The following is a 27,976-nucleotide window of genomic DNA, read 5'->3' on the forward strand; positions in this document are numbered from 1 at the left end:
CTATTAACCGTTGAGGACATTGTCTCTTGTGGATTGTGGTTTTGAAACTTTAATGCAGAGAATCAGAGCTTGAAATTGTATTGTGTTGTGCTGGGAAATCACACTTCGCTAAAGTCTACTACATTATAGTCTAAACCTTTCATATTTATTTCAGCATGATGTATTTCGCTTTACTCCAGCTCAAAAAGGCTTTGGCAGCATAATAAAGTAAGTCGTTTCGTATGCCAGGTTTCCAGGATATCTTGAGAGCCATTTGATCTTGATGCGGTTTTTGATCCAGATCCAGTCTTTCAACGCTAGACTTTGCAGTGTGTCCTTGACTCCACAGTGTGTGTCTCCTCTATCCACTGCCCACATTAGGCCTGAGACTCCCAGAGGAGCGGCAGGGGCTGCTTAGTGGATAGGATGTTGTTGTGCTGGCCAGCACCCCGGTGTGTGTTTAAGAGTCTCTCTCCCATGCAATGATGCCATTAGGGCAATGCTTTAATTAAGAACTTGCTCCGAGTCAGCCTGGTTGTTAAATAAACAGTAAAAACAAAACTATCTTGGTCCTTTTGCAGCCATGAGATAAAGAGAAGAGTAAAGAGAGGAGTTATAACATAGAATCACACCACTGTTACATTTAAGTCTGTAGGTTAATGGCTCCCACTTTGTCACATGGCAACTAGTGATGGGAACGCCGGCTCTTTTAAGAGAGCCAGTTCTCATGGCTCGGCTCTCATAAAAGAGCCGGCTCTTTTGGCTCCCAAGTGGCTCCTCAGATTTTCTGTTACTTAAATTAATTTATTACCAAAATAATGTGAAATTATGTGTAAAATTAATTACTAATGTACAAAACATACTTCATATCAAATTTTACCGCATTTCCTGCGGTCACTCATTTTCTCACCTTTTCATCATTTTGTCTGTGGCGGCTCTGTGTGTGTGTTGTGTGTATGTGTGTGTGTGTGTGTGCGCGCGTGCGCTGTGTGTGTAACCCCCACTCCTCCCCCTCCTGCTCAGTGCGTACACGCTGAAGCCAACACACATCATGTAGTTGACCAATCACGTGTGGCTTGAATGGAAAAAAAAGTCGAGAAAAAAACAAACAAAAAAAAAAAAACCCCCAAAGCGGCTCCCACTTCGGCTCCCAGGCAGGAGCCGGCTCCGATCCGATCGTTTCATTCACGACCAACACATCACTAATCACCAGACATGCATACAGTAGACTGCATGTCTGGTGATTGTCATATCATAACAACCCACTGCTCATTGAAAGCAAACTAACAAGGCACATTCAGATGCCCCGTTTGTACATGAAGTTTGTTTTTCTAGCCTGGTTCCAGGCTTCTGAATTAGTGCCAACATCTCAGATGTTCTCTTTGATTCAGTTCTAAAGATAAATGTTTAAATAATGTGAAATAAATAAATGCAGAATTTATCAGGCTACTGATTTGTGGCTTTAGGGTATTACATAGACTGTTTGATCTTGTCGTCTGTGCTGCTGCAGTATAAATAGTTAATATGTGCCCTTTGTCCCAAGTTAAATCTGTTCCCATGTGGACGAGACGACATAGTGGATGTGCATATATATTAATAACAGTGGGTCAGTCAGGATTAGAAAGAAGTCTCACCATTTCAACACACATTCTTCATGTATCTTTACAAATGTATTAGGAAAACTTCTTCTCACTCAGCTGCTTCTGCCTTTTTCTGCTGTTTTTTTGTGTGTCTTCTGCTCAGGTGAAGATGTGCACATCAGCTTGTATGGGGCTTGTGAGGAACTGAACGTCCAGCTTGAGCCTAACTCTGTCCAGTTAAAGAGGACTTACATTTCCCTGTCCACCGTACACACAGTGTCCCTCACCAACAGAAGTGATATCCCTCTCCGGTACTGTTGGACGACGTGGTCCAGCCTGCAAGAGGAGGCCCTGAGCTTATTGAGGTGCATAGGTAGACACACAAATGATTTAACGTGGTTTTGATAAGGTTTTTTAGAAGTGTATAAACAGTATATACTCCCTCTTGCTGTGCATACATGTAGAAAGTCAATTACCTACTGTGTTTTCTTGTCTTTACCACAGTGTTGCCAGAAATAGCTCAGGTGTCCATCACTTTCTTTATGTCTGCAACTCTTTGTTCTTCTCTTTGTCTCTTTTCTCTCTCTAACTCTCCATCATGTCTCGCTTTGTATTTTTGCCTTTCACCATCCCTTCTCTCCTCCCTTTCTCAAGGGAGAGCTCAGTGCTCCAGCAGAAGGAGGCGGAGGAGAGGGAACGGTTGCTTTTTCAGTGTGAGGCCGACCCGACAGCCATCCATCACCTGCCGTTGCTGTCCAGAGCTGTGCAGGAACGCAGAAGCCAGGCTGTGCAGGACCACCGCCTGGCCCTCTCACACGGCTGCATAACTGTAGAACCAGCGGTGGGTTTTTGTGTGTCTGTGCTATATCTTCTCCCTCTTGCCCAGTATCTCTCAACCAGCTAATTGTTGGTCCACACCCTACCGATGGATTTGCAGTTTAGTTTCTCTCCTCCTCAAGACTGTGCTGCAGAGATCGTATCTTTGATGTGATGTGTCTGAATCATCTAATACTTTTATTAATAGAAAAGGGGAAACATACCTACAGTATATACAGCCTGTGTTGAGCTTGCAGGGATTCAGTAGCTTGTCCGAGGGCATTTCAGCAGGTTAGATGTTTGGAACAAGGTCCTTAGGTTGAAAGGCACTTTTTCCTACATGCAGTGCCACCTATGCTGCCTTTTGGCTATAAGGACAGAAATGAGAATCTGTTTGGATTCCGCAGTAAGATCAGATCTGTGATAAGGTCTGTCACAAAGAGTTAAGATTCGGCTCTGTGGTTCGCATCTACATCCAGTCTGACTCGATGCCTGCCTGGGCCCTTTCTGCCCAGGGACCTTCAGGTAGCCTGACCTGTTCTGACACTGCCTTCCCTTTTTTCTGCCAGTGTCTCCTCTGCTCAACTCAGCCAGGTTCCCTGGTCAGAGCGGGAGAGGAGAGAGAGAAAGTGCGGGGAGAGCGAGCAAACAGTCTATAGGCCAGTCACAACACAAACTTTGAGAGGGCATTTGAGATAAATGGCCAGCAGTCAACACAAACATATACCCACCCACCCATGCACACACAGTCACACACAGGTATTAGTAGATGTTAGAGACAGTTAGTGTGTGTGCAGAGTTTGGGCAAGTAAAAAGAACCAGTCAACTGTCACATTGTTTTCTACGCTGAAATGAATCTAGATGAACCTTCCATCCAAAAACATAAACTCTAAATGGTTGTACAACGGATGTGGTTTTTTTTCTGTGTGAGACAATATGCATTTACAGCATGTGTGCCTGTCTGCGTTATATCCCTTAAGTAAAACAAACAAACAATTTGCTTTTCTTGTCTTTACATGGTTCAGGAAGGTGAAATATGGCCCAACCTTACTGCACAGTTTGTTATTGTCTTCAAGCCAGAGGAGGCCAAACTGTACCAACAAACCATATACTGTGATGTCACAGGTCAGTGCCTATTTAGAAGATACAACACTCATTAAGGTTTCACATGCAAAAGCACAGTATTCTATATAGGCTATCTGTACAATACAGTAACAACCAAACAATGTCCGGTTTTTAGCCACGCTACCAACATGGTGCTAGGGAGGACAGTCTCAGTCAGTCAGACATATGGTACAGACATTGATGTACCCCTCAGGATGAAATGTAATGACTTTGGTGATTCCTTAACTTTTCATTTTGTGCCACCATCAGGTCAAACTTTTTTTTTTATGTCCAGTAAACATCACAGGCCCAGACATTTTAGACCATTACCACATTGAAGACCTTAACCTAGGTCAAGTACCAATTAGCTTCCACAATTCTTCCTAGCTTAAGTGTGTATAGCTCAAATGTTAGTTTTGTCTATTTTATCTGTGGTCACAGTCCCAAACACATAAAATCAAATTTGAGTAGGGAAGCAAGTTCCAATCATGACCGGTCATTTAAAATCCATTTTACTGAAAGATGTGCAACACACTCATCTGGATTTATACACAGTGTATGAGATAGCAGGCACGATTGGGCTCAGAGGTCTTAAACAGTGTATGAATGATGTGGTGACTTTCCAAAGTTATCTTTACAATGGTAGAATGAGGGTGCTTTTGGTGTTGAGTTGAGTAAGGGTGTGATTTGGGATCCAATTATGACTAACTGCAGTTTAGACTGAAGGTAACGCTAAGAATATATATTAAGGCTAATATTTACACCAATTATAGTGACACTCAAAACCAGAGGATAACTCTTTTCTTTTATTTGTTTTCAAGTGATTGTTTTAACAACTTCAAGCAGACCGTACACTCGCGCTGTAAATCAATAGCTCTGGCTTTCTCATAAAAGATTCTCCTTCCCTCAGTGGGCTGGTGCACATAAAGGTTAGACAGACAAGTCTGGCTAGCAAACCATGTCTGTCTGTTTGTTTATTGTCAGAGGACAGCTGCTCTCAACCACATCTCTTTTATGTTCCCCTTCTCCTTCAGTGTGTGATATCCACAATCAAACTTGGTTGAAGTTTCACCAACCCTGAAATCTTCCTAAATGGTTAAACCACTGGACGATTTAATGCCACTTGATCTCATGTTCATATTAGAATACGCAGTGTTGAGGCCCCAACATATTCATCTCATCCCAGTGGTAGTAAAAGGCTGTTGTGAAATTTGCATGTGGCCGTCACGTGTGTCTTCTGAGCCGGAGGTCAGATTTACATTAATTTCCATGTTTTCTGAGGCAGGTGACAACCTGACCAGGCTAGGTCAGTCACAGCCGGACTGGAGGCTACTGTACCCTCATTTCTCACTTAGCAAACGTTTCAGAAGCTTACTAAGCAAAACTGAAGGGTAGACCTCTCATGCTCTTTAGTAAGGTCACAGAGAGAGAAGTAGAAAGAGGCTGCGGCAAAGTGAACGTTTAGACATTTTGTATTTGGACTAACTTTTGATTCAGTACCTTAAACTATAGGAACATGAAAACATTTCCAGTTCACCTGCATGAATTTTTTTTCTCTCTAGACATTGAATTGTCACTTTCTTTATAGTTGTGTTGTTACGTCTCTGTTCTTCTTGTTTCATTTCCTCTGACCATACAGTATACTCTAACTTTGTTATGAATCTCTTCCTGTTCCTGCACACAGGCTGTGAATCTCGGTTACCTCTCACAATAAAGGGTGAGGGCACGGGACCTAAACTCCAGCTGAACTATAATCTGATGAACATGAAAAATGTGTTCATCGGTGACAAAGACTGTTATGAGGTAAGAAAGGTTAAGCTGAAGTAGACAGTTGTGTCCTTTCAGAAAATGATCAGTGAGGACACGCTTGTGAGCTTGATGTGCACAGTTGAAAACTGTGGATCTGAATGTTGTAACCAGCTTATGTGTGGCATCCTCTCCCCACCTTTTATAGTAAGGCTTTTCATCTAATTCAGGCTGCCAAAAAAGCTGAGGAAAATCTAATTATAGAAATTATGAAACACAGAAAAAAAACAAGCCATGACAGCTATACAGTGGGCGAGTGCCTGTAAAAAAAATTATGCATACTAATTATAGAAATAACATGCACATTAGCTCTTTGTCAGTGACTGTCACCACTGAAGATATGTATTATAAGTAAGAACAATGTACTAAAGTTACATTTGGTGTTTACATCATCCTTATGTGGTGTCTGTTCTTGTAAATAAGACTAAACTACAAGTCGAAATTAATTAAACAGTTCAAATTTCCAACATTAAACACAACACATACATTCCTCTCATCTCTCTGTTGCAATAAATTCATCCTTCATTCATTCGATGTTTTCTGCAAAATAAAATGAAAGGCTGCAGGAGCACGATTGTTACCGTTCTCTCAAAGCTGAACTCAAATGGATAATGTTGCAGACATAAATGCAGTACATGCCTATGACTTGATGATTGATGGTGGGGCTCATACAAGAAAAGCATGACTTGAGGATTGAATGAGTGGATCCCTCTTTTTGTCCAGGTGCAGCTGTCCAACAGAGGGCTGATTGATGCCCCTTTCAGGATGTCAAGCCCCGACACCACTTTTGGCCGCTGTTTCTCTTTAAGTCCTGAGGAAGGTGTTGTTCCCTCTGGGGCCTGCCAGATTGTAGAAGTCACCTTCCATAGTCGCATCTTGGGAACTTTCTCTGAGGATTTGCTGCTAACTGTCACAGGACAGCCTGAACCGCTTACCTTGACCTTCAGGTGAAGTTAGCAAGTGTAGTAACTTGGGACATTTAGATTTTTACAGTACATATAAAAACTCAGCCTTTGAACGTGGTAGCAGTGTTACTGATTAGAATATCACTTTCCACTTCTCTCACACCACTTGTTTTAGAACCATTCAACTTGCTGTTGCGGTTTCAAAGGTTTCTCAGGACTCATGTCCTTCTCTTCTCTTTCAGGGGTTGCGTCATTGGGCCCACATTTCACTTCAATGTTTCAGAGTTCAATTTTGGTGATGTAGCCTTTGGTGAGTTACCTTTTTACTTATGCATTTTAAAGTCTTTACATAACATATATTATACTGTATATATAGAATGTATATGATACTTCCATTCATCTTGGTGCTTTTTCTCTCTGTCTTTATCACTCTGTGCAGGTTTCCCAAGAACATTGATTTGTTCCCTCTTCAACACCTCCTATGTGCCCATGACCTTTTCCCTGCGTGTCCTGGGTGACGGGTTGGCTTCTCCCAGTGTAACTTGGGACAAACAGTTGTCTGATAAGTCAAGGAATGATTGGCAAGTCAGTGATGCAGCAGGAGACCTTCATTCACGGCCTGTTGAGTTCACCATCAGTCCTGCTGCAGGCTCTGTGCTTTCCATGTCCGATGTTACCATTAAGGTACTGTAGATATAGAATCATTTCAATTAATTTTACTCTCCCAGCAACATACTACAGTAAAATTGAACTCTTTATTGAAAAAAACATAAACTGAGACAGCAGGCAAATAAGACTGGTGACTCAACAAAGACTTAACTGAAAACTGGACTAAAATATTCTAAACTGATGAGGGGATGAGGTGCAGGTGGAGAGACAGGTAGAAAAGCTCAGGTGAGAGAAATGATGTGTTTGAAACAGGAGAACAGGTAAGGAGCTGAATGGCTGGGGAAATGCTGGGAACAGGGCAGGGCTAACAGAGCTGATGGTGGGCAGGTGTGGGGAGAAAGTTGGGAGGGAAAAGTAAGCTGAATAGGAGCACAGGAGGGAAACACGGTGTTAACAGACAACAAAAACCCAGAACACATTACTATGACAGGGCCATGACAGTGTGCCAAAGCTGTACTATACAGTAGGTTTCTTTAAAAATACAGCCATGTTTTCAGCTTAAATCATTAAGTGTTGCAGCAAAGCAGATAAGCATTGCTTCGCCCCAGTTAAGATTGCATGATTTTTTTTGGAATGAAACATCTTATCAGTAGTATTACCAATAAATTTTTAAAAAATGTTGAAGCTTAACTTGCCCCTAAAATAAACTTGTAATCTTTCCTCTGTAGGAAAAGTGTAGTCGGTATTGTTGATTTAATCCTCTGCCTGGCAGATTCTATATGTAACAAGCTAGAGGGTAATGGCCACTATAGTCAGTTTCACTATAGTTGCCGAAAAAAAGGGTATATTAAAGGAACAGTTTGACATTTGAGAAAATTGCTTTCTTCCTGAGAGTTAGATGAGACGGTCAATACCACCCGCATTAACTGTGGTGTTAGAGAATGAGTTGATCCGTTTAGACTTTAAGACTTAAAGTAGGAGGAAACAGCTAGTCTGGCTCTATCCAAAGCGAACCAAATCTTCCTACCAGCACCTCTGGAGTCTTATCTTCACCATGAGGTTGGTAGGGAAACAGTAGAGGCTCCAAGGAGTCACTATTCCTCCCAAGAATATTTTTTTGCATAAACTAATGAGATTTAAATGTCTCAATTGTGAGCACTTGAGGCACAGGTAGTTGGATTTTGTTTGTTTGACAGAGCCAGGCTAGCTGTTTCCCCTTTTTTCTTGTTTTTACGTGAAACTGTCTCCTGGCTCCAGCTTTGTATTCAGCACATATACTGTATACTGGACAGACAGTGGTATCAATCCTCTCAAATGCACTTTCTGCAAGACAGCAGATTAACACAATTCTTCACATGTGTTAATATGAGTTATGCTAACTATTGTATTGTTTGAACCCTTTGTGGTCCCTTACTGTGCTCAACCTCGCAGCAGTTTGGCCTCACCTGTTACATTACATTGACGCTTTTGTTCTTTCCTTCAGTAATGGCTAAAAACAGTATAATTCAGATTCCAACTGCATTATTTACACTTGAAATAGTTTTTTGGCCACAAAAGAAGGACAATTAAATGATGAAAACTTCCATTTTGTCAATGTCCCCATAGGGTTGCATTACAGGGGAGGACTGTTGTGACCATATTTTCCCCCAAATACTCTTTGACCCTAGATCATAATTGAACCACAGTGGTGCTTGCAGTTGGGCTATAAATCAGCAGTCTCCTCTTTGGTTAGATTATTAGGTTGACAAAATGTGTATTCTACATACAGGTGACGCTGTGTGCCAACACAGTGAAGAGTTACAGGCTGGTGCTGGCGGTGGATGTTGAGGGTGTCGGGGATGAGATCATGACTCTGCCTATCAATGCCAGGTCAGACACATTTATACATGTGAACATACACACATTCTGTAAAATGCAAACATGCTCAAACACATTCATGTATCAGTTGAAGTTAGTTTTGTGGCATCTTGCAAGTTGCAACAAAACACTCAGAGTAAGGTCTGACTTTGCCCATCAAGGACATAAACAGATTATTGGGTCACTTGTCCCGCGTTTTTTCTCTTGCACCATAACACTGTTTGATCTTTTCCATTTTGAAAAGATGCTTCATGAAAAATGAATGAATGAAAATGAATCATCATCCCTCTGTCCTAGTAAGATGGAATATCATCTCTGAGTGTTATGTATGAAAATATGTTTTTGACTTTAGATGTGTTACAGCTGTGTTACAAGGTGCCATAAAACAGCAGAGGTTCATCTTGCTTTTTACAAACTCCTATCACCCTGTCTCTTAAAGTAAAGTCCTTTTTTTGGCAGTAACCTCTGCTGTGCTTCTGACTGTCGTTGTGAATGTGTTCCATTGAAGTTCCATACATGTGTCGACACGTCACTGGAGTATGTGTTAAATATTCAGAACGTAATTTGCATGATAATGCATTCGACTGTCACCTGCACCATCACTCATAACAGGGCAATGGTATCTGACTTCCTCATGGCAATCACGGTCTGTGAATTTATGAATCACTTCTAATTAACAGACTGCAGTTTTTGTATGATGCAAAGCAATTACTTTTGTGCCGTTAATAGGTGTGTTGTTCCTGATATTGTGGTGGAGACTCCAGCGTTGGACTTTCAAAGGTGTTTCCTCAATCACCCCTATGAACAGCATGTGCGGCTAATCAACACCAGCACTCTGCCAGCCTGCTACGGCGTGCTTGATCAGGTTAAGTAGATCATTGCAGTAGATGGTTTATGCGTGTGCATGATGTATGTAGCAGGGTACTCACAGAATAGTGAGTTACACAAACACAAAACCTATCACGGCCGATGCATGCATTAAAACAATGGCTTATATCCACTTCAGTACAGTAGAAATTATGTACTAGAGGTAGTGGTGTAGTGGTTAAGCAGCAGCTAACAATGATGTCAGCTTTTGTTAAGATAAATCTGTTTATTCAGTGCCTTACTGTAATCTAAGAGCGATATACTGCGTAATACTAGTTACACCTCTGCAGTTATTCTGGTGAAAGTAACAAAAAAGTGGTGTAATCAATAACACATTACTTCACACAGACGATAATACTGTAAAGTAACATGTTACGTTCAAATGACAGAAACTGGAAATATGCAATATATGACATTTTGAAAGTACTTACCCAACATTCATTACCTTTTTTAGGAATATGAGGAGAGTCCATCATTATATTGTGGCAGTTCGATACCCAGAGGAGTGATTCTTCCTCATAGTTCAGAGGAGATTCCTGTGTTTCTGCTGGCCAAGACCATTGGAAGGCTGCATAGCACTCTACGCATTGCTGTTTTCGGCAGCATCCAGCCACCCTTGGTCAGTTAAGATCTTTGTGTGCACTTCTGAGTGTGAATATTTGTGTTGTTACAGAATACTTTGTGCTTGTTGGTGTAATTGTTTGTCTTTGTGTTTTTTGTCTGAATACAGGCGAAGTGTTTTTCTCTAAATTAGTCAATGTATGCTCTTTAATCCACCTCATTTTCTGCTCTGATCCAGGAGGTGGTCTTGTCATGTACTGGGCAGGGACCAATAGTCCATGTTCAGAGCCCACAGCTGGACTTTGGAAGGATTCAGGTTCTGACGGACTGTACTCGAGTCCTGCACCTGTTAAACCAGTCACCCATTCCAGCCCAGTTTACTGCTCGCATGGTACAAACACACACGAATGGCACAAACTCACACCAACCATACCATAAAAAAATGAACAAATAAAACACTTGTGACATCCATTAGATTTGAGATGAACAAGGCAAACTTTACATGCCCTGAGATGTGGTAGGATGTTAAAGTCCAGGAGCATACAGTAATGGTTTTAGTAGTGGATTTAATACACACCTCTCCAGCCATATACCCATTCAATGGCTAGATTTCTTCTTCCAAATCTTCTGTCTGTCTTCAATCAATTTTCATCTTAATTCCATGCGTAATTAATAAGTTAATAGGTTAATTGCTTTGTTAGCTCTTGAGATAATTAGTTGCCAGGTCAATTTTAACCCTACCCCATGAGAATACGTGAATTTCCTCAGAGTGAGATAGTTAGGCATTCTTTGGTCATCTTTCAATGAATAAATACTCTCCAGTTCTGATGTAACTGATGTTATAGCAGCATTTATTCTACTCATGTGAGAAAATAAGGCCCTACAATGTACAGTAATTGGTTGGGAAACAGAGTTAGAATAACCAAAGATGGTCTATAACAAAAATCTATGGGTAAATCTATCTACCTCGACGTCATGAAGACGTATGAAATTATGCCACAGTGAATGTTGTAGACATGTTCTGAAGATGGACTACTAAAAGTGGGTCTTACATATTTCACCCTGTGTGTTCTTACTGCGTTGTTTTTCAACCCTGAACCAGTAAATGGATTGTATTTGTATACGGCTTCTCTAGTCTGAAGACAACTCAAAGTGCTATTCCAAGAATCACCTGCTCATTGCGAGCTATATCCACTCACACCGATAGCACAGCATTGGGGGCATTACCCAAGGATATGAGGATACTTCGGCATGTTCGGATCAAATGTGGAGGACCACAGGTTTCTGTGACCCCCAGAGGTTAAAAGTGGGCTCGTCCGGGATTTGAACCCGGGACCTCTCGCACCCTAAGCGAGAATCATACCCCTAGACCAACGAGCCAACTGTGTGGGCTATCCCTTGTGTGCATCTGCCAGCCGCTCCAGCTAAGGTGTCTGTTTGTGTGGTCAGTGTTTGTTTCAGTCCCAGAAGCCTCGAATCCCCATTAATCGGCTCCTTAGATGTCAGTACTGTAGGTGCACTCAACAGTTGATATTGGTTTTGACTGTCCTGTCTCTCTTGAGTGTGTCCACCTCTTAAGATCTAGGCGTGGAACTGGCTCCTTAGACAATACCTGGTCTTGTCCAATTGTTGATCATTGTCCAGTTTCATGAGAACACTGTCTCCTCGGTTCAGCAAAGGTAGATTCCTCACCCTGTTCCTGCAGTTGCAGTGGTATTCTTGTCTCTCTGCTTGCTGATTTCGACCCTGCCTGGCTAGATTGAATCTAAGTTCTCAGACAGGCTGAGTAAAGTTGTCTGAATTTTCCGTCCCATCAGCAGCTCTGCAGGACTGACTCCCTTATTGCTTACTAGCGCATCTCAAATACCGTACTGTGCAAAGATGGCTGTTAGCTTTTCTATGATTTAGCTACTGGTTGGCACAGGTAGGTGTTGGAGCTCTAAATGTCTGGAGTACCAGAGAGGACTGCTTCTTCTATTCACACAGACCTACACCTGCTTTTTACCATGGTCTGGAAGGTAATACAGTTGGCATTAGTGGCTCTTTGAGTGAGTGAGCAGATCTGGACTTCCCCGTACTCTCTGTTGAAATGGGAGGCTGTTCTGTCGCGTCTTTGCTTGCATGCCAGCCATCTTCCACGGCTGGCATACTTAAACTCCTCCATAGGATTGAGAGACAGAGAGAGAGAGAGAGAGAGAGAGAGAGAGAGAGATCATGTTGAATTGAAAATGTTGTCTGCCTGCCAAAATCTCATATCCCTTTTTCTTGAAAGACTGACTGTATTATGGTTAGTATGCTGATTTTGATTTGATTTTGTGTCTATGCTAACAGCTGAATAATCACAACACAGGTCAGTATACACCTTGAAATGCTGACTCGATTGTGCTTTGAAGCTGTAATGGCTGATACAGGCTGTGGATGTCTAATGTGACATGGTGATCATTTGAATGACAGAATGATGCGTCACTGTAAATGTGGCCGCCGCAAGGCTTTGTGGAAAAGCCTTAACTCCTTTCCTTTCATAAAGGATGGCCGAGTGCATCCTGTGCTAAACGAGGTTAGAAAGGAAGCACTGAAGCACCTTTCCTTTCCATTTAGAGCAGCTCTAACAGCTCTGATCATGGGATCATTTCACTCACTTAGGAACCTTCCTAAGCAATCCAAGTGTCATAAAGATTCTTAAGATCGAATCATTATGTCCCACTATTTATCATACTTACTCAGTGTAAGTGAAACCTTCTCACTCTGTGCATCACCTTATCAGTGTTGCCTGATATCCACTGAGAACCAACTTGTGACTGGAACTATGCCTTAATGCTTCCTAAGCTGGCATAGACATGACTGTGCACGCACACAAATTCAAACACACACACAGGCAACCCCAGTGTAACCGCAGTTGTGTGACCCTGTCCTCTCCTCTGAGGTAGAGTTGAGGGAAGGAGTTTCCCCCTGCACTCTCAAGCATCAATCGATGTAGAGTCTCCTAGAATTTCATTAAATCTTGCTCAGTAGGCTGGCAGAGAGCCACACAAATAGACCTGATGACTGAAGATTGCAGAGATATTGCGGAAGGTATCTACACTTGCGTGTCATCCAAGTGACCACCTGTGAGAAATTAATCCATCCTTCATCCAACCTAGACGTTGCCAGAGTGTGTAAGGTGAAGAATAGACTATAGCGTCAAAGCACTGTAGTTTGAGCATAAACATATTTATGGTGCGAACCCTTTACCTAACTGATTCTTCTGAAAAATAATGGAAACTGCATAACAGTAAGTACATATATATATATATATATGATGTGGACAGAAATAACATTTCTTGAAAATTCAGATGTTATTTTTGTCTTAATTGGAGTGTGACCAGAAAAATGACCCACATAAGATTACACTGAAGTTGTGCTGTAACATGTTTGATAGAAGAATTTGTCACGTAAACTTTTAAGCACCAATGCAGGAATTATTCAGGTTGATGTGCTGTTGATAGTTGTGCAGCATACAGCTCAGATTTAGATTCTAAGCCCGTCTGACTTGTGCTGCATTCACAAGCAATCAATGCTGATCAAGCTGGGGGATGCAGGAGGTTTGATGTGATTATTGAGATTCCAGTCATCTTGCTCCTCTCTCTAGGGAGCTAACCCCCTGCTCTTTCTCCTCTTCTGACACCACCCACCCCTTTATACCTTGATCACCCTAGTATCGACCCACACCAAGTTCGTTTCCATTGGCTCCTTCCCCCGTTCATACCGATGCTGAGAAAGTGATCTATGACTCCTGAATTCATTCGTTGGTCAAGTGTTCTTCAAATGGCTTCTGTTTCCTCAGGAGTTTTCTGCAAGGAAATGGCTTTAAACAGAGAAAATCTTTATGGAAATCTTTATATTTGAGTCAGCCAATATTATTTTAGTGTAGTCTCTACTGCAGTAAGGCAACACATATCAATTGCAATATGCAAATAAAAACATTCTTTACCAGAGATCAAAAATCTACTGTGTTGTCCTATAGGCATTGAAAGCGCCCAAGCTTCACTGGATCTGTAGGAAGCTCATTTTCAAAATCCCATTCAAAAGTTTATGTTCAGCCATTCATCAACAGAGATGCTGTATAGAACATTGATTGTGATCCTGACCACTGCTTGGTCAGATATATATACAGTACAGTGAGCACAGTGAAGGGCTTTGGTTGAAGGACTGGAGATGAATGTTAGATTTACATCTGTTTTCTCATTACATTGGGCTTTATTCAAATAACTGCAATTATACAATCCATAGAGCAGGGAAATAAAATGAATATTGAGTTTGTCTTGCAGCTGGCCCTTTTATGCTCACATCAAAGAGAGCGTATTGTACATTTTAAAACTATACATGTGTTAAGGCTTTTGTGTATTTTAAAACCTTTTTTAACAGAGGGTACACTCATCTTAGCTCCTCCTATACAGTACATGTAGTGTACATCTATATATCATACTCTACCATTATTATAATCATACTAGGGAGATGTTTCTTCGTACTTATGTCAGGCAGGGAGCCACTGCTCTTCTTATACATCAAGAATCTTATGCTGCACTGAGATGTTGATGTGATTATGCAGCTATATGACACATCTATCTTTCCAGGTCCATCCATAGTATAAGCCTCAATGGTGTGAGCAACACAGTTAGAGTAAAGTGTCCAGACAAGGGAGATCAGATTTCTGGTGATTGCTGTACCCACCTTTACAGCTGCTATGTTGATGAGTAGTGGGGGATGTGAAGGTGGATGTTTCCAGAAGTCCATGAGTATTTCCACCGCCTTGCTAACATTAAGCTCCAGCTTATTATCAGTACACCATGCTGACCATTCAAACCTGCTGTAAAAGTGTTGAGATCATCAATTAGTCTCAGTGGTGGGATCATAGCAAGGCTTTTCTCATTGCAATTTATGATTGTCCTGAGTGTGTTCCAGATGGCTGTAGGGTCACTGGTGCTTGAATCACACTCCAAGCTTTGTATTTCCTCTTGGCAGATTTGATGGCCTTCTTGAGTTCTGTCCAGTCAGCCTTAATGTATCCATGTTCATTGCAGTGTCTGAGTTCTCTGAGCTGTTGGTGAACCAGGGCTTGTAGTTATTGTACCTTATGATGGTTGTATCTGGGAGGCAGACCTACTCACAGAAGTTTAATATGTAAGCAAACAGTGTCGTCAAATGCGTTGTTGTTGTGACGGGCAGGAATAGGACCCAAATGCAGTACGGGCAATGCATAGGAAATGCTCTTGTAAAAGGAAACCGAGGCAGCAGTGTACCGTGCTGAGTTAGTTTCAAAACCCAGACGGATTTATTCTGTCAGTGCAGGCACTTGACCCAAAGCCAATGAAAGACTTGGATCGAAATGGGCCAAACACTGTGGAAAAGTTTAGCTCTTTTAGCCTTGGTGGGTGAATTGATCTTTACACCAACAGATCGGAGAGTCTGCAGAACTGCAGCAGGCAGATGAAATCTGGATGCAGGGAAATGGAGAACAGGGCAGGTGAGGAATAGGCGAGGTCTTAACCAGGAGATCAGTCCAAGGTGAGTGCTGGAAAGTCTTGAATAACACAGAGAAACAATCTGGCAAAGAGTCAGTCAAACAACAGAGCTTATATACTCACATAACAAGTTGCAAGGCACAGGTGAGCAGCTCAGGTGTGGGGAGGAGCATGTGGCTAGGGAGAGCAGGTGGCAGGTAAGGTGTGGAGTGGATGTGACAGTTGTTGTCCTATGGGCCTCTCATTGACTCCTAATCAGTGTATGCAGTCCTCAAGCATGTCAGGCGCTTCTGGAACCCATTACCTTACTGTAGTCCTGGATGGTTTAGTCCTCTTAAGTTGTAGTCAGTATCTTGGGACTATCTGTACTAAGCAGTGTCCAAATAGTGCTGGGGATGAAGTGGAATGCATTTCTTATGGTGGAGTAAAAGTGGTCCAGTCTTTTATTGTTGTGTATAGCACATGTAATCAGTGGCTCAGCAGCTGATGTATGAGACTACGCAAGTTGAAATCTCCCTTGGCAAAAATAGGGTTTGGCTGAGAGCTCTCCACAGAGGAAATTTGCTCAGACGGTAAGGGTTGTGCTTGGCCAGGAGCTTGCAAGAAAATGTAAACACCCGCAAGGGTGATGGGTAAGATTTCCCTCAGGGATTGATATGGTCTGCATTCAATAAAGACTGTTTCTAAGATACTCTAGCAATGTTGATATGTTTTTACTGTATGCCTGCACAAGTGTTATTCGTGTAAAATACATACCTCCACATTTTGATTTCCCACTTCCCACTGGTCAGCTAGGTAAGTTGGCATCCAGGTAAGTCCACAGCAGTGTCAGTTATGTCATCATGCAGCCAGGTTTTCGCAGGAGAATAAGGCAGAGTTAGATGGATGGGAGCAGTGTGCAATGTCCCCTCTTCCTCCACTTGTGGAGGGCCCCGGCTCTCTAAGGGAGAATGTAGTCATGGACTTCCTTCAGTCATGGAGATGAGGCAGCTGGCATTCATTCTGTGATATTTAGGAGCATATTCTGATCATAGCTGTAGTGCAGGAGTGCTGAAACACAACACAGAAGTCAGGCACCACAATCTTTTCATGCATCATGTTTCAGTCATGTAACTAGCTGCTGTAACTGTTGCCATGGCACAAGCAAGCATTCTGTAGTAGCAAACAATTCAGCTCATTGGGTTCAGACCATAAATTAACTCTCATTGTGTTTCTGTTTCCTCAGGGCCGTAGAAAGTCATTTTGGCATGTTGAGCCCAGTGAGGGGGAAGTGCCACCAGAGAGCCAGCTGGAGCTCAGGGTAGTGGCACACCTGAAGGACACGCTTCACTTCGAGGACAAGCTGGAAGTATCCATCCAGCATGGTCAAACACACACTGTCCCTCTCTCTGCCACTGGCACTGGCACCACAATTGTCAGTGACAGACCTTTTACTCCCAGCCTTGAGCTAGGCACATACTTCAGGTGAATGAAAGAGGTCACACTCATGCGTCAGATTTTGATATAATAATATGGTGATAAAGAAGTGAAAATGCAATACTAACAGTATGTCTAACCTTCTTGCTGTCCTCGGTATGTCTTGTAAGCCATGGGTTATGCCAGTACCACTTCAAGCTGACCAACTATGGCCAGCGAACACACCGTTTGTACTGGCGGGCTGATGACTCTCTGCCCTCCACACAAACCCGCAAGGAGGGAAATTTATCTGGCCGAACTGTCCTGCCCCCAATCTTTGCTCCCAGGAAGAAAGATATTCTGGGCCAGGCATCTGTGCTCTCCTCACGCAGAGAAAAGCCGGTGTTCAGCCTCAGCCCTTCTCGTGTGGAGCTTTTCCCAGGCTGCTCTGCTGACATGGTGCTGACAGGATCTTCAGACTCCCCCAGGGTGAGACAGTTTGCTTGTAAGCCCAAAGCTGAGTAAACTCAAGATCTAAATTTTATAAGTGTTTTAATTAATTAAGTGTTTAATTTTATAAGCACAACCAGTGTGTGTCCATTAGATTAGATGTGTGTTGTATGTTATCATGTGTTTCTACCTTCCTAGGTTGTGCGGGAGCGTCTGATGTGCCATGCCATTGTGGGTCAGCAGAGCTCATATGAGCACATTATGTCTGTAGATGTTACCTGTCACTTTGTGGCTACTACGCTGAGCATTTCCCCCAAGCAGTTGAATTTCTACATAAAGAAGGTTCGTCAAAAGATCGCGAGCAGTACTATTTTTATTAAAAACAATGGATTTTTAGTTTTTTGTTCTGTAATGTACTGTACCTTGAAGAAACTCGTCTATACAGTGTTATCTAATATTATCCAACCATACCATAAGTCAGATTCTGCTTGGAGATTACATGGCAGGAATGTAAATGATTTAAAAGAATGATTAAGAATTTTAGCAACTCAGTACAGTAAAGTTTAGTGATTGTAAAATTTCATCAGATATCGTCATGTAAAAAAAGAAGCCTTTCATTTAAGATTCTTGTTCCCCAAACATGTCTGGAACACAATTAATTGTGTATATGTCTTACAGGTCCCAGGAAAGAGTTTAATGCCCCTATATGAGAAGCTGATCTTGAAGAATGTGTCATCTCTGTCTCTGTCCATGGAGCTGTCTCTTGTAGAGCCATTCTCCCTGTGTGAGGCTCCGGGAGCCAGTAGCTCAGCCACTGCTAAGGTACACATCTCTCTCTCGCCCTTGATATACATATAATCGACAGATTGTCACTTTAACCTTAAAACAGACTAAAACAACTACTAAAAGTTTCTGCAGTCTTAAATTGTTGTTGTCTCCTACCATTGATTAAACCCAAAAAAACTCATCTCTATCCATCTATTTGTGCATGAATCTAAATAATCCACACCTCTATGTCCAGAAATGAGGCTATTGGGAGAGTGAGTATAGGAATGGTTCATAGCATGTATGAAAAATGTGACCATATGCTGTAGTCAAGCAAGTACTGGCTTCAGCCTAGAATGGGCAGAGAAGCAATTTAAATGTAAAGTGAGCTTGTGAACTTGTCTGCAAGTGCAAGAACATACAGACTCAAGGAAAAGGTCTCCTTGGCCTTAGCTGTGTTTTCAGGGGCAGCTGGCTAAAGCTCGGGCAGGAGGACGACCAGGCATGTAAAGCCGCTCAGGAGGCTGGCCTGGAGGCTGAGCAGACTGGTGAGACTGGCAGTGAAGATGTCTCTGAGTGCTGGGTAGGGAAACTGCAGTGAAAACAGAACCCCTCTGGAAGTGAGATTGGAAACCATGACCAGGTGTCAGCCAGGCCACCAATGGGAGAACCACAAGCAGACTTGACAGTGACAACCCAGGGACTGGAGAGACGTTGGCTGAAGAGCTGGCCAGCAAAACTTCCACGACACTGGGCAGACGGAATTCCATGATGCTGGGCAGCAGGACCTCCATGATGCTGGGCAGCGGGACCTCCATGATGCTGGGCAGCGGGACCTCCATGATGCTGGGCAGCGGGACCTCCTTGTTGCTGGGCTATGGTGAGGCCAAGGAGCTGTGCTGCAATGAGGCACGCCGTTGGTGGGAGCCACACTTCCTTCTGGAGGGCTTCCCAAAAGTTGGCTCTAGGACAGGATCAGACAGGGAACTGGTTCTGTGCTAGCTGGCTGTCAATATGCTGGAGGCTAGTAGCCTTGTTGCAGTCTGGCTCCAGAGCAAGGTCCAGCAGAAAAGAAATCATGGAGCTGGATGACCAGGTGCCAGATGAAAGGGAGCCTTGACGTCTTCGGGAGCCTTATTTCTTGTGGGGGCCATTTTGATACTGCGTACCCCAGAAAGGATACTGCTGAGAATTGGTGGAATACTGAGGAGATTAAGCTGGCAGGAGTATAGCCAACTACGGAGCTGCAGTTGGCAGGAGATTAGCCGGCTGGAGAGAATCTGGTTGGCTGTCAGCAGTCTGGGAGGTTGGCTCAGGACAGGAAGGCTGCAGGCTCACCAACCCGGGCCTAATCGACCTCAGTACGAGCTGGAAGCTATTTTGCTGAAGGCTAGCAGGCTAGGATTCATACTGGACACCAATAGGCTGGATGCTAGCAGGCCAAGGTGCAGACCATCTTGGGTGATCCGATTACAAGTGGACAGCCAAGACACATTGCCGTTCACACCTGTGTCTAATATTCTTGTCTAGCTGACCACTTGTATTCAGAATTTGGCCTACGTCACTTCTGCTAGAGGGTCAACAGGCATTGCGCACAGTTATGTGTTGCCATGTATGTTTCACACTAGCTAACAGATGTCTAATATACGTGCATGGGGTACTCCAACAAGACCATGTAATTTGTGACATGCAAATGACTGCAGGACAACACGAACCTGGACTCCACACACATTGGTGCTGAGGCTTATGGCTGTAATTTGCTTCTTTTTGAATTCATAATTTTAATTACTTGCAGTCAGTTCCATTACTTATTATAAGCAATCTTTTTTACTATGATTTAAGTTCAGTTCATATACAACTGTACCCATGTCTGAGATTTGATTAAAATGTTGGATCAGAGTCCACATTACAATGGTTTGCATTTTTTCAATGTCCTGGTAGGTCTCTGAATGAAGCTAAAGAGTAGGAAGGTATTTTTGATAAGCCCAGGTCCCATGGCAGGATTACAATAAGTATTTTTATTAAACTGTGGCAAAGTTTTTAAATGGTTGAGAACCTATAAAACCCAGGATTTTTTATCAGGCATGTACATCCAATTCTTAAAAATTTAAAAAGTTGAAGGACACCCTATGTTAAATGCTGTATGTCTTTTTGCAGTCCATGGTTTTAGGTGACGGGCGGCAGGCTGAGTTGTGGGTGTGCTTTAATCCAGCCTACTGTCTGGATCGGGTGTCACGAGTCGTGGATGAGGTAACAGTGATGCTTTTTCTTTTGGAATTTTTTTTACATGTTGCTTTGCTTTTTCATCTGAGGTCTTATTGTGTCCTTCCAAGCACACCATAGCTTGACATATATGGAAGTGTTTCCCAAACTTAGGTCTTAAAACTTGAATTGGGTTGACAAGATAATTAATTGGATAAGACAAAAAATACATTTAATTTTTTGTCTTTTCTCTAGTTTTAACTTGTAACTTCCATAAACTGGATAGGCTATAAACTCCTGCAAATGAAATAATAGCCTGAAAAATCACTCCTCACTAGGGATCACATGTCAGAAAAGACTCGAAACCACTAGCATTAAGTGAAAACATTCTCTGTTTAATTACTAACACATACTGAGATGTCTGCCTGTAATATCATCTATTAATACAAATACATTTCCTTCCTTGATGTTTTGTTCCAGTTCCTTGAAGTCCGCTACCAGGGACACCCACAGCAAGACACAGTGAAGCTGCATGCTGAGGTCCACTTCCCCAACTTGCACTTCTCCTCCACCACAGTGGATTTTGGCTGTGTGCTCAACTACACAGAGACTTGCAGACACATCTGGATCACCAATAACTCCCCGCTTCCTGTGTCCTACTGCTGGGCTTTCCTAGATGACCAGAAGCACAGCACCGTTAGGTACACTGATGGTTGATGATAATGATTTACACTGAAAAATGTCCAGTTAATATTTTTACTTTGGTGTAGAGCACACCCCACACCTAATACGCTAGAATCTATAGTACAGTTGCATACTGTACAATTCTGAACAGTATTAGTGTTGCAGGGATGCAATGCAAATCCCCCCCATGGGTGTGCAGCATTAAGTGGAGCCTAGGCAGCACCCTGCACTGCATTTTCACATGAAAACATACAGTACCACAGGGTCAGAATCGAGCAAGGGATGCTAACTCAATGAAAGCCATTTTTTTCAAACAACCGTCATTGGATATATTGTCTAAGGAGATCATTTAAATTGAGTGCCTAAAACTGTGGATTGAGCTTAATCTGGAAATTGCATGATTATGAGTGATCTGCGAAGATATTTACACACAATATAATTCGAGGAAACCGAGTAAGTAGATGGAATATTCTTTCATTCCATCCAACGAGCAGTCAGATAAGCTCAGAAATGTAGTTTACTAAACAGTTTTAAAGGCGAGGAAGACACACATTTTTAGCGACATTGTGATTTTTTTTTTTCATTATGGTTTTGTTTTGTTTTTTGTTATAGAACAAAAAATACTTAGAACTGTAGCATCCTGAATAGACAAGATTCAGGGACAAGAACTCAATGGAACTCAGCCATATATTAAAACTGTCCATTGGGGTGAGTTAGTGCAGTAGCTATACATCTAACCCTCTGAATTGAAAGCCAAATCCATTATAAGTTCTCTGGGGAAGACAAATCTACTGATTGTGTGCTTAATGTTACATTGTGCCTCTCTCAAGCCTTAGCTTCGGCTGCCCTCCCTTGAAATGGACTGTGAATATTATACTGGTCTGTCTGTCCATGGCCATGAACCAAGTAACTACAATAGGTCTACAAGATTTATCACCCTCTACTGTCTTTTTCCCTTCCCCCTCTTTCATCTATTGGTATTCCTCCTTTTTGCTCGCCTCCTTGTCGTCATCTTCGGGTTTTACATTGCCTATTTATGTTTTTTTCCTCCCTCCTTCCTCCTCCTTCCCTGCCGCTTCTGCCTGTGCTTCTGCTCTATACCAAATCATTATCCTTCTTTTCTCTTTCTCCACCCTTTCACTCTTAGATTGTGACCTCTCTTAACAATCTGTCTCATAGGCCATCCTGCTAATTAAATGGAGACCTCACTCTGCGCACACACACTTTCTCTCTAAAATCTCTCTTTCTCCCTCACAAAACCTGCACTATCTAGCCATGTTCAGCTAATTACATCCCTATCAGTAATTACACTGCAGCCCGTAGAGAGGGGAATTTCAATAGAGCTAACCCTTTTCCATCCATCTCTCCCACTGATAGATAGAGGCAGTACAATACATTTAAATACTGTAACTTATCTGTCTTTAGGACTCTGTATCAGCAAGAAGTATGAAGCTTAAGCTTAGTGCACCTTTTTTTTTCTTGATTGCACCGTAGCTAGGTGTAAGTATGATAGACCATATCACTCGACAACTGACTGACAGACTGATCACTCACAACTAATAACTCCAGGTGCTTAGATAGAGGATGTTGAGTATTGTAATGTAGGCTGGCTGCTTTGTGTTGTCACTTGCAAAGGGAACCTTATAAACTGTATGTATTCCAGAGAAAGAGAATTTTTTGTTCAAAAGCACGTAGGTGCAAGAATGGAAACATTGTTATGTATATTTCTTAACAATCAGAACCAACTGAAGCACAGTTTATATATCTCACAAAAGAGAGGCGGCAAGTTGCAGTTACAATAAAATGAGCACCTTTATCTTCAGGAATGTGACACATTTCCAAGTACAAATATATGTGGGTTTGGTTGTATGAGAAATTGAAATCATATATGTGAAATTTGATTGGATTGTGCGTGGCTTAGCAAATGTAGCTCAATACGGAGCTGGAGTAAAATACAGACTTAATCTCCACCCACACCTCCCTCATCCACGTTGATAGATCAGGAGGAAGTGGATTAGGGTTAAATTAGACCTCAACCACATTCTTTGGAAATGTCAAAAAGTTTTTGACAGCTGAAATCCAAACACACACCTTCTCTTGTGATATTGTAGCCAAGAGTGGATTTATGTGTTTAACTAGTCACCTCAACCCAATATGACTGAATGTATTTGGAATTCAAAGTGACTCATCAAAAATATTTTTACTTTTTACAGGAAGAATTAGTTTGAGATAAAAATGATTTTGACACATATTGAGCATGTAAAAAGAGATGACAATTAACACAGGAAAACAGGGTTAAAAACTGGAAAATGCATTTTTCTTTTCATTGCATCTTGTGTCTAAATAGAGACAACATTAAAACAATGTGAAATACTCAATTACAGGTAAAAGTTTTGCATTAGCTTGCAGCAGTGAAGTGAAAGTACAGCAGTATTACCAAAAAAGAACTTAAAGTAGCAAAAGTGAAAATGTACGTGATGCAGCAGAAGGGCCCCTGTCAGTGTTATCTTATCTTAAAGGGCCAATGTGTAGGATTAAGTGGCAACTAGTGGTTGGGTTGCAGATTGCAAACAACTGAATATACCTCGCCTTTCTCCTCCCTCTCCATGCATGTAGGAGAATCTCCAGTGGCTACAAAACTCATGAAAAAGATATATAACTATAGGAATACATCTTCATAAATCATAGGATGTTAAGTCTTACTCTACAAACTAACTAGCAACTATAGCTGTCAAATGAGTGCAGTGAATTAAAATTACACTATTGTTAACCTAACTAATGTACAAGTATCTCAAGATTATACATAAATACTGGACGTGGTAAAATTAATAAAAAAAGCTGTGATATTTGTACTGTCAGTCTGTACCAATGTAATGTTTTCAGCACCAGCTCTCATGCCTGAACCCTATCATTCCTGTTTTTCTGACAGTCTGCTGGAAGTGAGATGCTTGTGGTGTAGTCGTCTTTGATGTGTAGATTTTTAGTGAGACTGAACATAAGAATACAGTGAACAGAGTCATGTCCGCAGTGTTCATGAAGGAAAGAGTAGATGGACGAGAGACAGATGTGAGAATGTCAGAGTAGGCTATTTATGTTTTGAGCTGAGCTCTTGCAGTGTCATCATCTGCTGTTCTCACCATCTGTTCCTCCATCCGCACCAGTGGGTTTTAAACTCTTTCTTAGAGGACCCACGTGTTAAAAACGCTTCTTTTGTCAAGTCGGGGGGGATTATTGTCATGGGCTCTTACAAACTCTCCTCCACCAAAAACGCATCCTTTTGGGGACAATGACCTAGAGTATTTCTTCACAAATCTTTACATTGCTGTACATACTTATTTGTAGTCTTCTCAAGGCCAGATGTCAGGCCAGCCAGTCCCTTAAAAAAGCAGTCATCGCAAACTGACCATACAACACTGCCCCCTGCTGGTTGAATTTTTACTCATTCAAAGCAGACACACCAATCCTGAAGCATTCTTGGGAACTCTGACAAATGTGTTTGCAGACTTTAACGCTCTCTCTCTCTCTCACACACACACACACACACACACACACACACACACACACACTGTGGCGATAGCATAGCCAGTGTTTGGTGATTTGATGTAGAACTTGTCCAGCCCAGCTTTGGGATGCCTTCGCTCACTAAATCTCTTTCATTCTCTTCCATGTTTATTCAGCACTTCATGGCAATCTATCCTGACCTGTTTCCTGCTGCTTGCCTATTAAAATTCCTCTTAATTATAGAACACTCTGTTTAATTAACTTGATGGATGCACCCAGTCTGATCCCACAGGGAAGGAGAGAGTAGAACAGAGAGAAAAAATGAGTGTCAGACTTCTTTGGGGTGTGGGTGCTAAAGATTTTCTCCCCCACTTGGATGTTAAATTATGTGATAATGATGTGTTGGATGTACAATAGATGCTTATATAGTTCCATTTTCTGTGTGCATGTGTTACTCTGCTACCTCATGAACATCTTGAGGCTTTCACTTTTTATAAAGCTGGAACATGGTTTCTCTTGCCTCTTCTCACTATTATAGGATTTTCCCTATGTTTCATTTATTGTATATTTATTTATTGTCTCTGTTCATGCAGCTTTCCGTACATTGTGCAGAAAACACGTATTTAACTTTACGTATGTTTTATTATCTCTTTGCCCTCATAGAGAGACAGAGATGATGGAGGTACAGGAGGAGGAGAGAAATCCTGAAAATGAGTTCAAAGAAGGGTGGAGCTCCTCCACATCAGCTTCTCCTGCCCTCTCAGTTCCACCTGGTGCAGATGAACAGTGCGGCACACAGAACACTGTCCATGTAGGCAAATGCTCACATGCAAACAAATCTTTGGATTTCCACTTTGTCAGGGGTCATTCCCTGTCTCCGTGCTGCAGTGCTGTTACTGTGGAGGCAGACACACACACACACATGCATTCTAAATCTCAGTGTGGAGGTGTTTCCCCTGACAAAGCAGAATAACTCTCTGCTTCGTCATGCGTTGATGGAATAGAATACTGGGAATCTTTTACAACTCATACGAGTCTTCATGAGGAGTTCCCTAATTTATAACTTAAACTATTTAAAATGTTTGCCTGACTAAAGTGATCAGAGTATAGTAAATACTGAATCAGTTGGGGCTGTAGCTGTAATTATTTTCATTATTGATTAATCTGTGGATGCATTTTTGATCAAATTTGTTGTTTTAAAGAATATTAACATTAATACCCCAGAAAAACAAAGGCATACATATTGATGAAGTCATTGAATAATCAGATGATTGTTTCTACATTAAACTCAGTAGTACACACGACTACTGCAAATGCTCTGAAATACTAGATCTTAGTGGAATAGTTGAACTTTTTGTGAAATATGTACTGTATACTTGCTCCTTGCCAAGACATACTGTAGGTGAATACTGATGTAATTTCTCTCCATTAAATGCTGGAACCAGGTGATAGTTAGCTCAACTCAGCATAAAAACGTCATATGGAAACAGCATGCCTGACTCGAAAATAATAACAAAAAAAACCTCAGTCCACCAATTGTTGTTTTATGGGGATGCTATTTCTTTGGCGGCAGCTGTGATTTCCCGGCGCCTCTGTTGGCTATCTGCCTACCTCGCAGTGGCATCAAGACTCCAGGAAGTGACTGCACTTGTGCACGTGGCTGTGAAATAGTCCAGCACATTATCCCATATAAAACCATAGTCTTTGTACAGACAAATATGAGAGTAGTATCCACCTCTTCATCTAATAACTCATGACAAGGGAGTGAATAAGCTCATGTCCCAAAATGTGGAACTTCTCATTTAATGGGAGTATGACAGCAGCACATTGGAAGAATGAGTAAAGAAATGAGAATTAATCCTGTAAATTCTACTGGTTCTCTTTTTCTGTCTGTAGGTGTTTGATATCTTGCCTAATTATGGTCATCTGCAACCTGGGGACAGGCAGCAAGTCACACTGTGTTTCTACGGCCACCAAAATGTGAGCAGAGAAGTGGTGGCACAGTGTATTGTAAAGGAGGGCCCTACATACAAAATCAGACTCAGAGGAGAATCATCTGTAATCAGCTACAGCCTTGACGCTACTCACGTCGACTTCGGTCTGCAGGTATGTATACAGGGCTCCTGTTCCCTGAGTTAAGCTTCTCAATTCTGTATCTCAACAAGTTTTACCAATTAAATAGTGATGTTTCATCTTAATATGTACTGTACGGATCGCTAAGGCCAGGATAAGGGCTGCTGGTAGTGGAAAAGGTGGCAAGATTTACCACTGCTTGAGTTGTTCTCATTAAAGCAAATCTCTCCTTTGCTGTGTTTTAAGCTGCTCTCCATTACTTAGTCTTAATTTGCCTCCTTGTTATCCTGTTGTCCTGCTCTCCTTGTTCTTGTTCTTCCTTTGCCATCTGTTTGCTCATCCATGTGTGACACATGATATCTCAGACAAAGCTAATTAGATTTTTTACCAAACTTGGGGCAATGATGCATTCTGCCATTTTCCAAATGACACTGACAGGCCTGGGGGAGTGTGACAGATTTGTTTTTGATTGTGGATGATGATGTGTTTTGTTTGCAGTTTCATGATTATTTGCTTTGGTGTTTTGACTATCAATCATCATGTTCTGCTGTTCCACTTCTATCTACTATCACTGAATCTTGTGCTGGAGGAGAGAATGTAGGATGCATCAGAGGTATTATACACATTTTTTTTTACGCGCTAGAAGACTGGGAAGTGGAATCACATTAACTTTGAATGTCACTGCATAGTTTTTCATGCTTTTGTCTTTTGCACTTCGACTCCCTCTTTAAGTATGCAAGCCCTCCAGACCAGTTATCATTGATATTCAAAACAAGGACATATTGATTTTTGATTTAGTTGAAATGAGTGATTCAGCAGAACATTTCTCTGACCTTCCTGTCGATTCAGCACTATTCTTTCTCTTACTTTCTTTTTTGTCTCTCTCTCTTTCTCTCTCTCTCTCTCTCTCTCTCTCTCTCTCTCTCTCTTTCTCTCTCTCTCTCTCAGTCAACACTCTGTGTAGTTCTCTAGTATTAAAATTTAGATTTTTCCACATTAGTCATTATTAGTTGTGTAAGTCCTGAAACAACCCCCTTAAAATTACCACCTCTGAACAGTTCTAGATTTTGAGCAGCATTTTTATATCATGTTTTCATGTTTGTCTCTGGCCGATCTCTGTCTTATTACCAGAAACCAGAAGATGCAAATTTTTTACTGTGTCACCTTTACAAGGAACCCAGTCCACCAAAAGACACTGGGTGGAGTAGTTTGACTAAAACCCCCTGTTTGCCTTAATGCTAATTCACAGTATCTTCACTGAAAATAAACATACTGACAGTTTAAAAAGCAGTGTTGCCTCCCTCCTCTCAATCCTCCTCTT

At 41.8% G+C, this 27,976-nt stretch overlaps 1 protein-coding gene and 1 non-coding gene across 2 annotated transcripts in view; one reads left to right on the forward strand and one right to left on the reverse strand.

Moving 5' to 3' along the window:
• The window catches only part of hydin (HYDIN axonemal central pair apparatus protein), a 79,942-nt gene that overhangs the window by 13,764 nt on the left and 38,202 nt on the right, over positions 1-27,976 (forward strand). Inside the window, exons 7-26 of the mRNA XM_070971968.1 lie at positions 1,723-1,924; positions 2,214-2,400; positions 3,401-3,500; positions 5,164-5,282; positions 6,009-6,232; positions 6,433-6,500; positions 6,630-6,874; positions 8,568-8,668; positions 9,386-9,521; positions 9,978-10,142; positions 10,323-10,475; positions 13,840-13,842; positions 16,811-17,049; positions 17,172-17,469; positions 17,629-17,772; positions 18,109-18,252; positions 20,353-20,445; positions 20,878-21,098; positions 25,246-25,393; positions 26,479-26,688. Coding sequence (XP_070828069.1) covers positions 1,723-1,924; positions 2,214-2,400; positions 3,401-3,500; positions 5,164-5,282; positions 6,009-6,232; positions 6,433-6,500; positions 6,630-6,874; positions 8,568-8,668; positions 9,386-9,521; positions 9,978-10,142; positions 10,323-10,475; positions 13,840-13,842; positions 16,811-17,049; positions 17,172-17,469; positions 17,629-17,772; positions 18,109-18,252; positions 20,353-20,445; positions 20,878-21,098; positions 25,246-25,393; positions 26,479-26,688 — 3,200 coding nt within the window. The remainder of the gene's footprint in view (positions 1-1,722; positions 1,925-2,213; positions 2,401-3,400; positions 3,501-5,163; positions 5,283-6,008; positions 6,233-6,432; positions 6,501-6,629; positions 6,875-8,567; positions 8,669-9,385; positions 9,522-9,977; positions 10,143-10,322; positions 10,476-13,839; positions 13,843-16,810; positions 17,050-17,171; positions 17,470-17,628; positions 17,773-18,108; positions 18,253-20,352; positions 20,446-20,877; positions 21,099-25,245; positions 25,394-26,478; positions 26,689-27,976) is intronic.
• On the reverse strand, positions 11,393-11,464 carry trnap-agg (transfer RNA proline (anticodon AGG)). Its single transcript has one exon. It is a non-coding gene; the product is annotated as a tRNA-Pro (tRNA).

The sequence above is a fragment of the Chaetodon trifascialis genome, chromosome 10, assembly GCF_039877785.1.
Source record: "Chaetodon trifascialis isolate fChaTrf1 chromosome 10, fChaTrf1.hap1, whole genome shotgun sequence".
Classification (NCBI taxonomy): Eukaryota; Metazoa; Chordata; class Actinopteri; order Chaetodontiformes; family Chaetodontidae; genus Chaetodon; species Chaetodon trifascialis.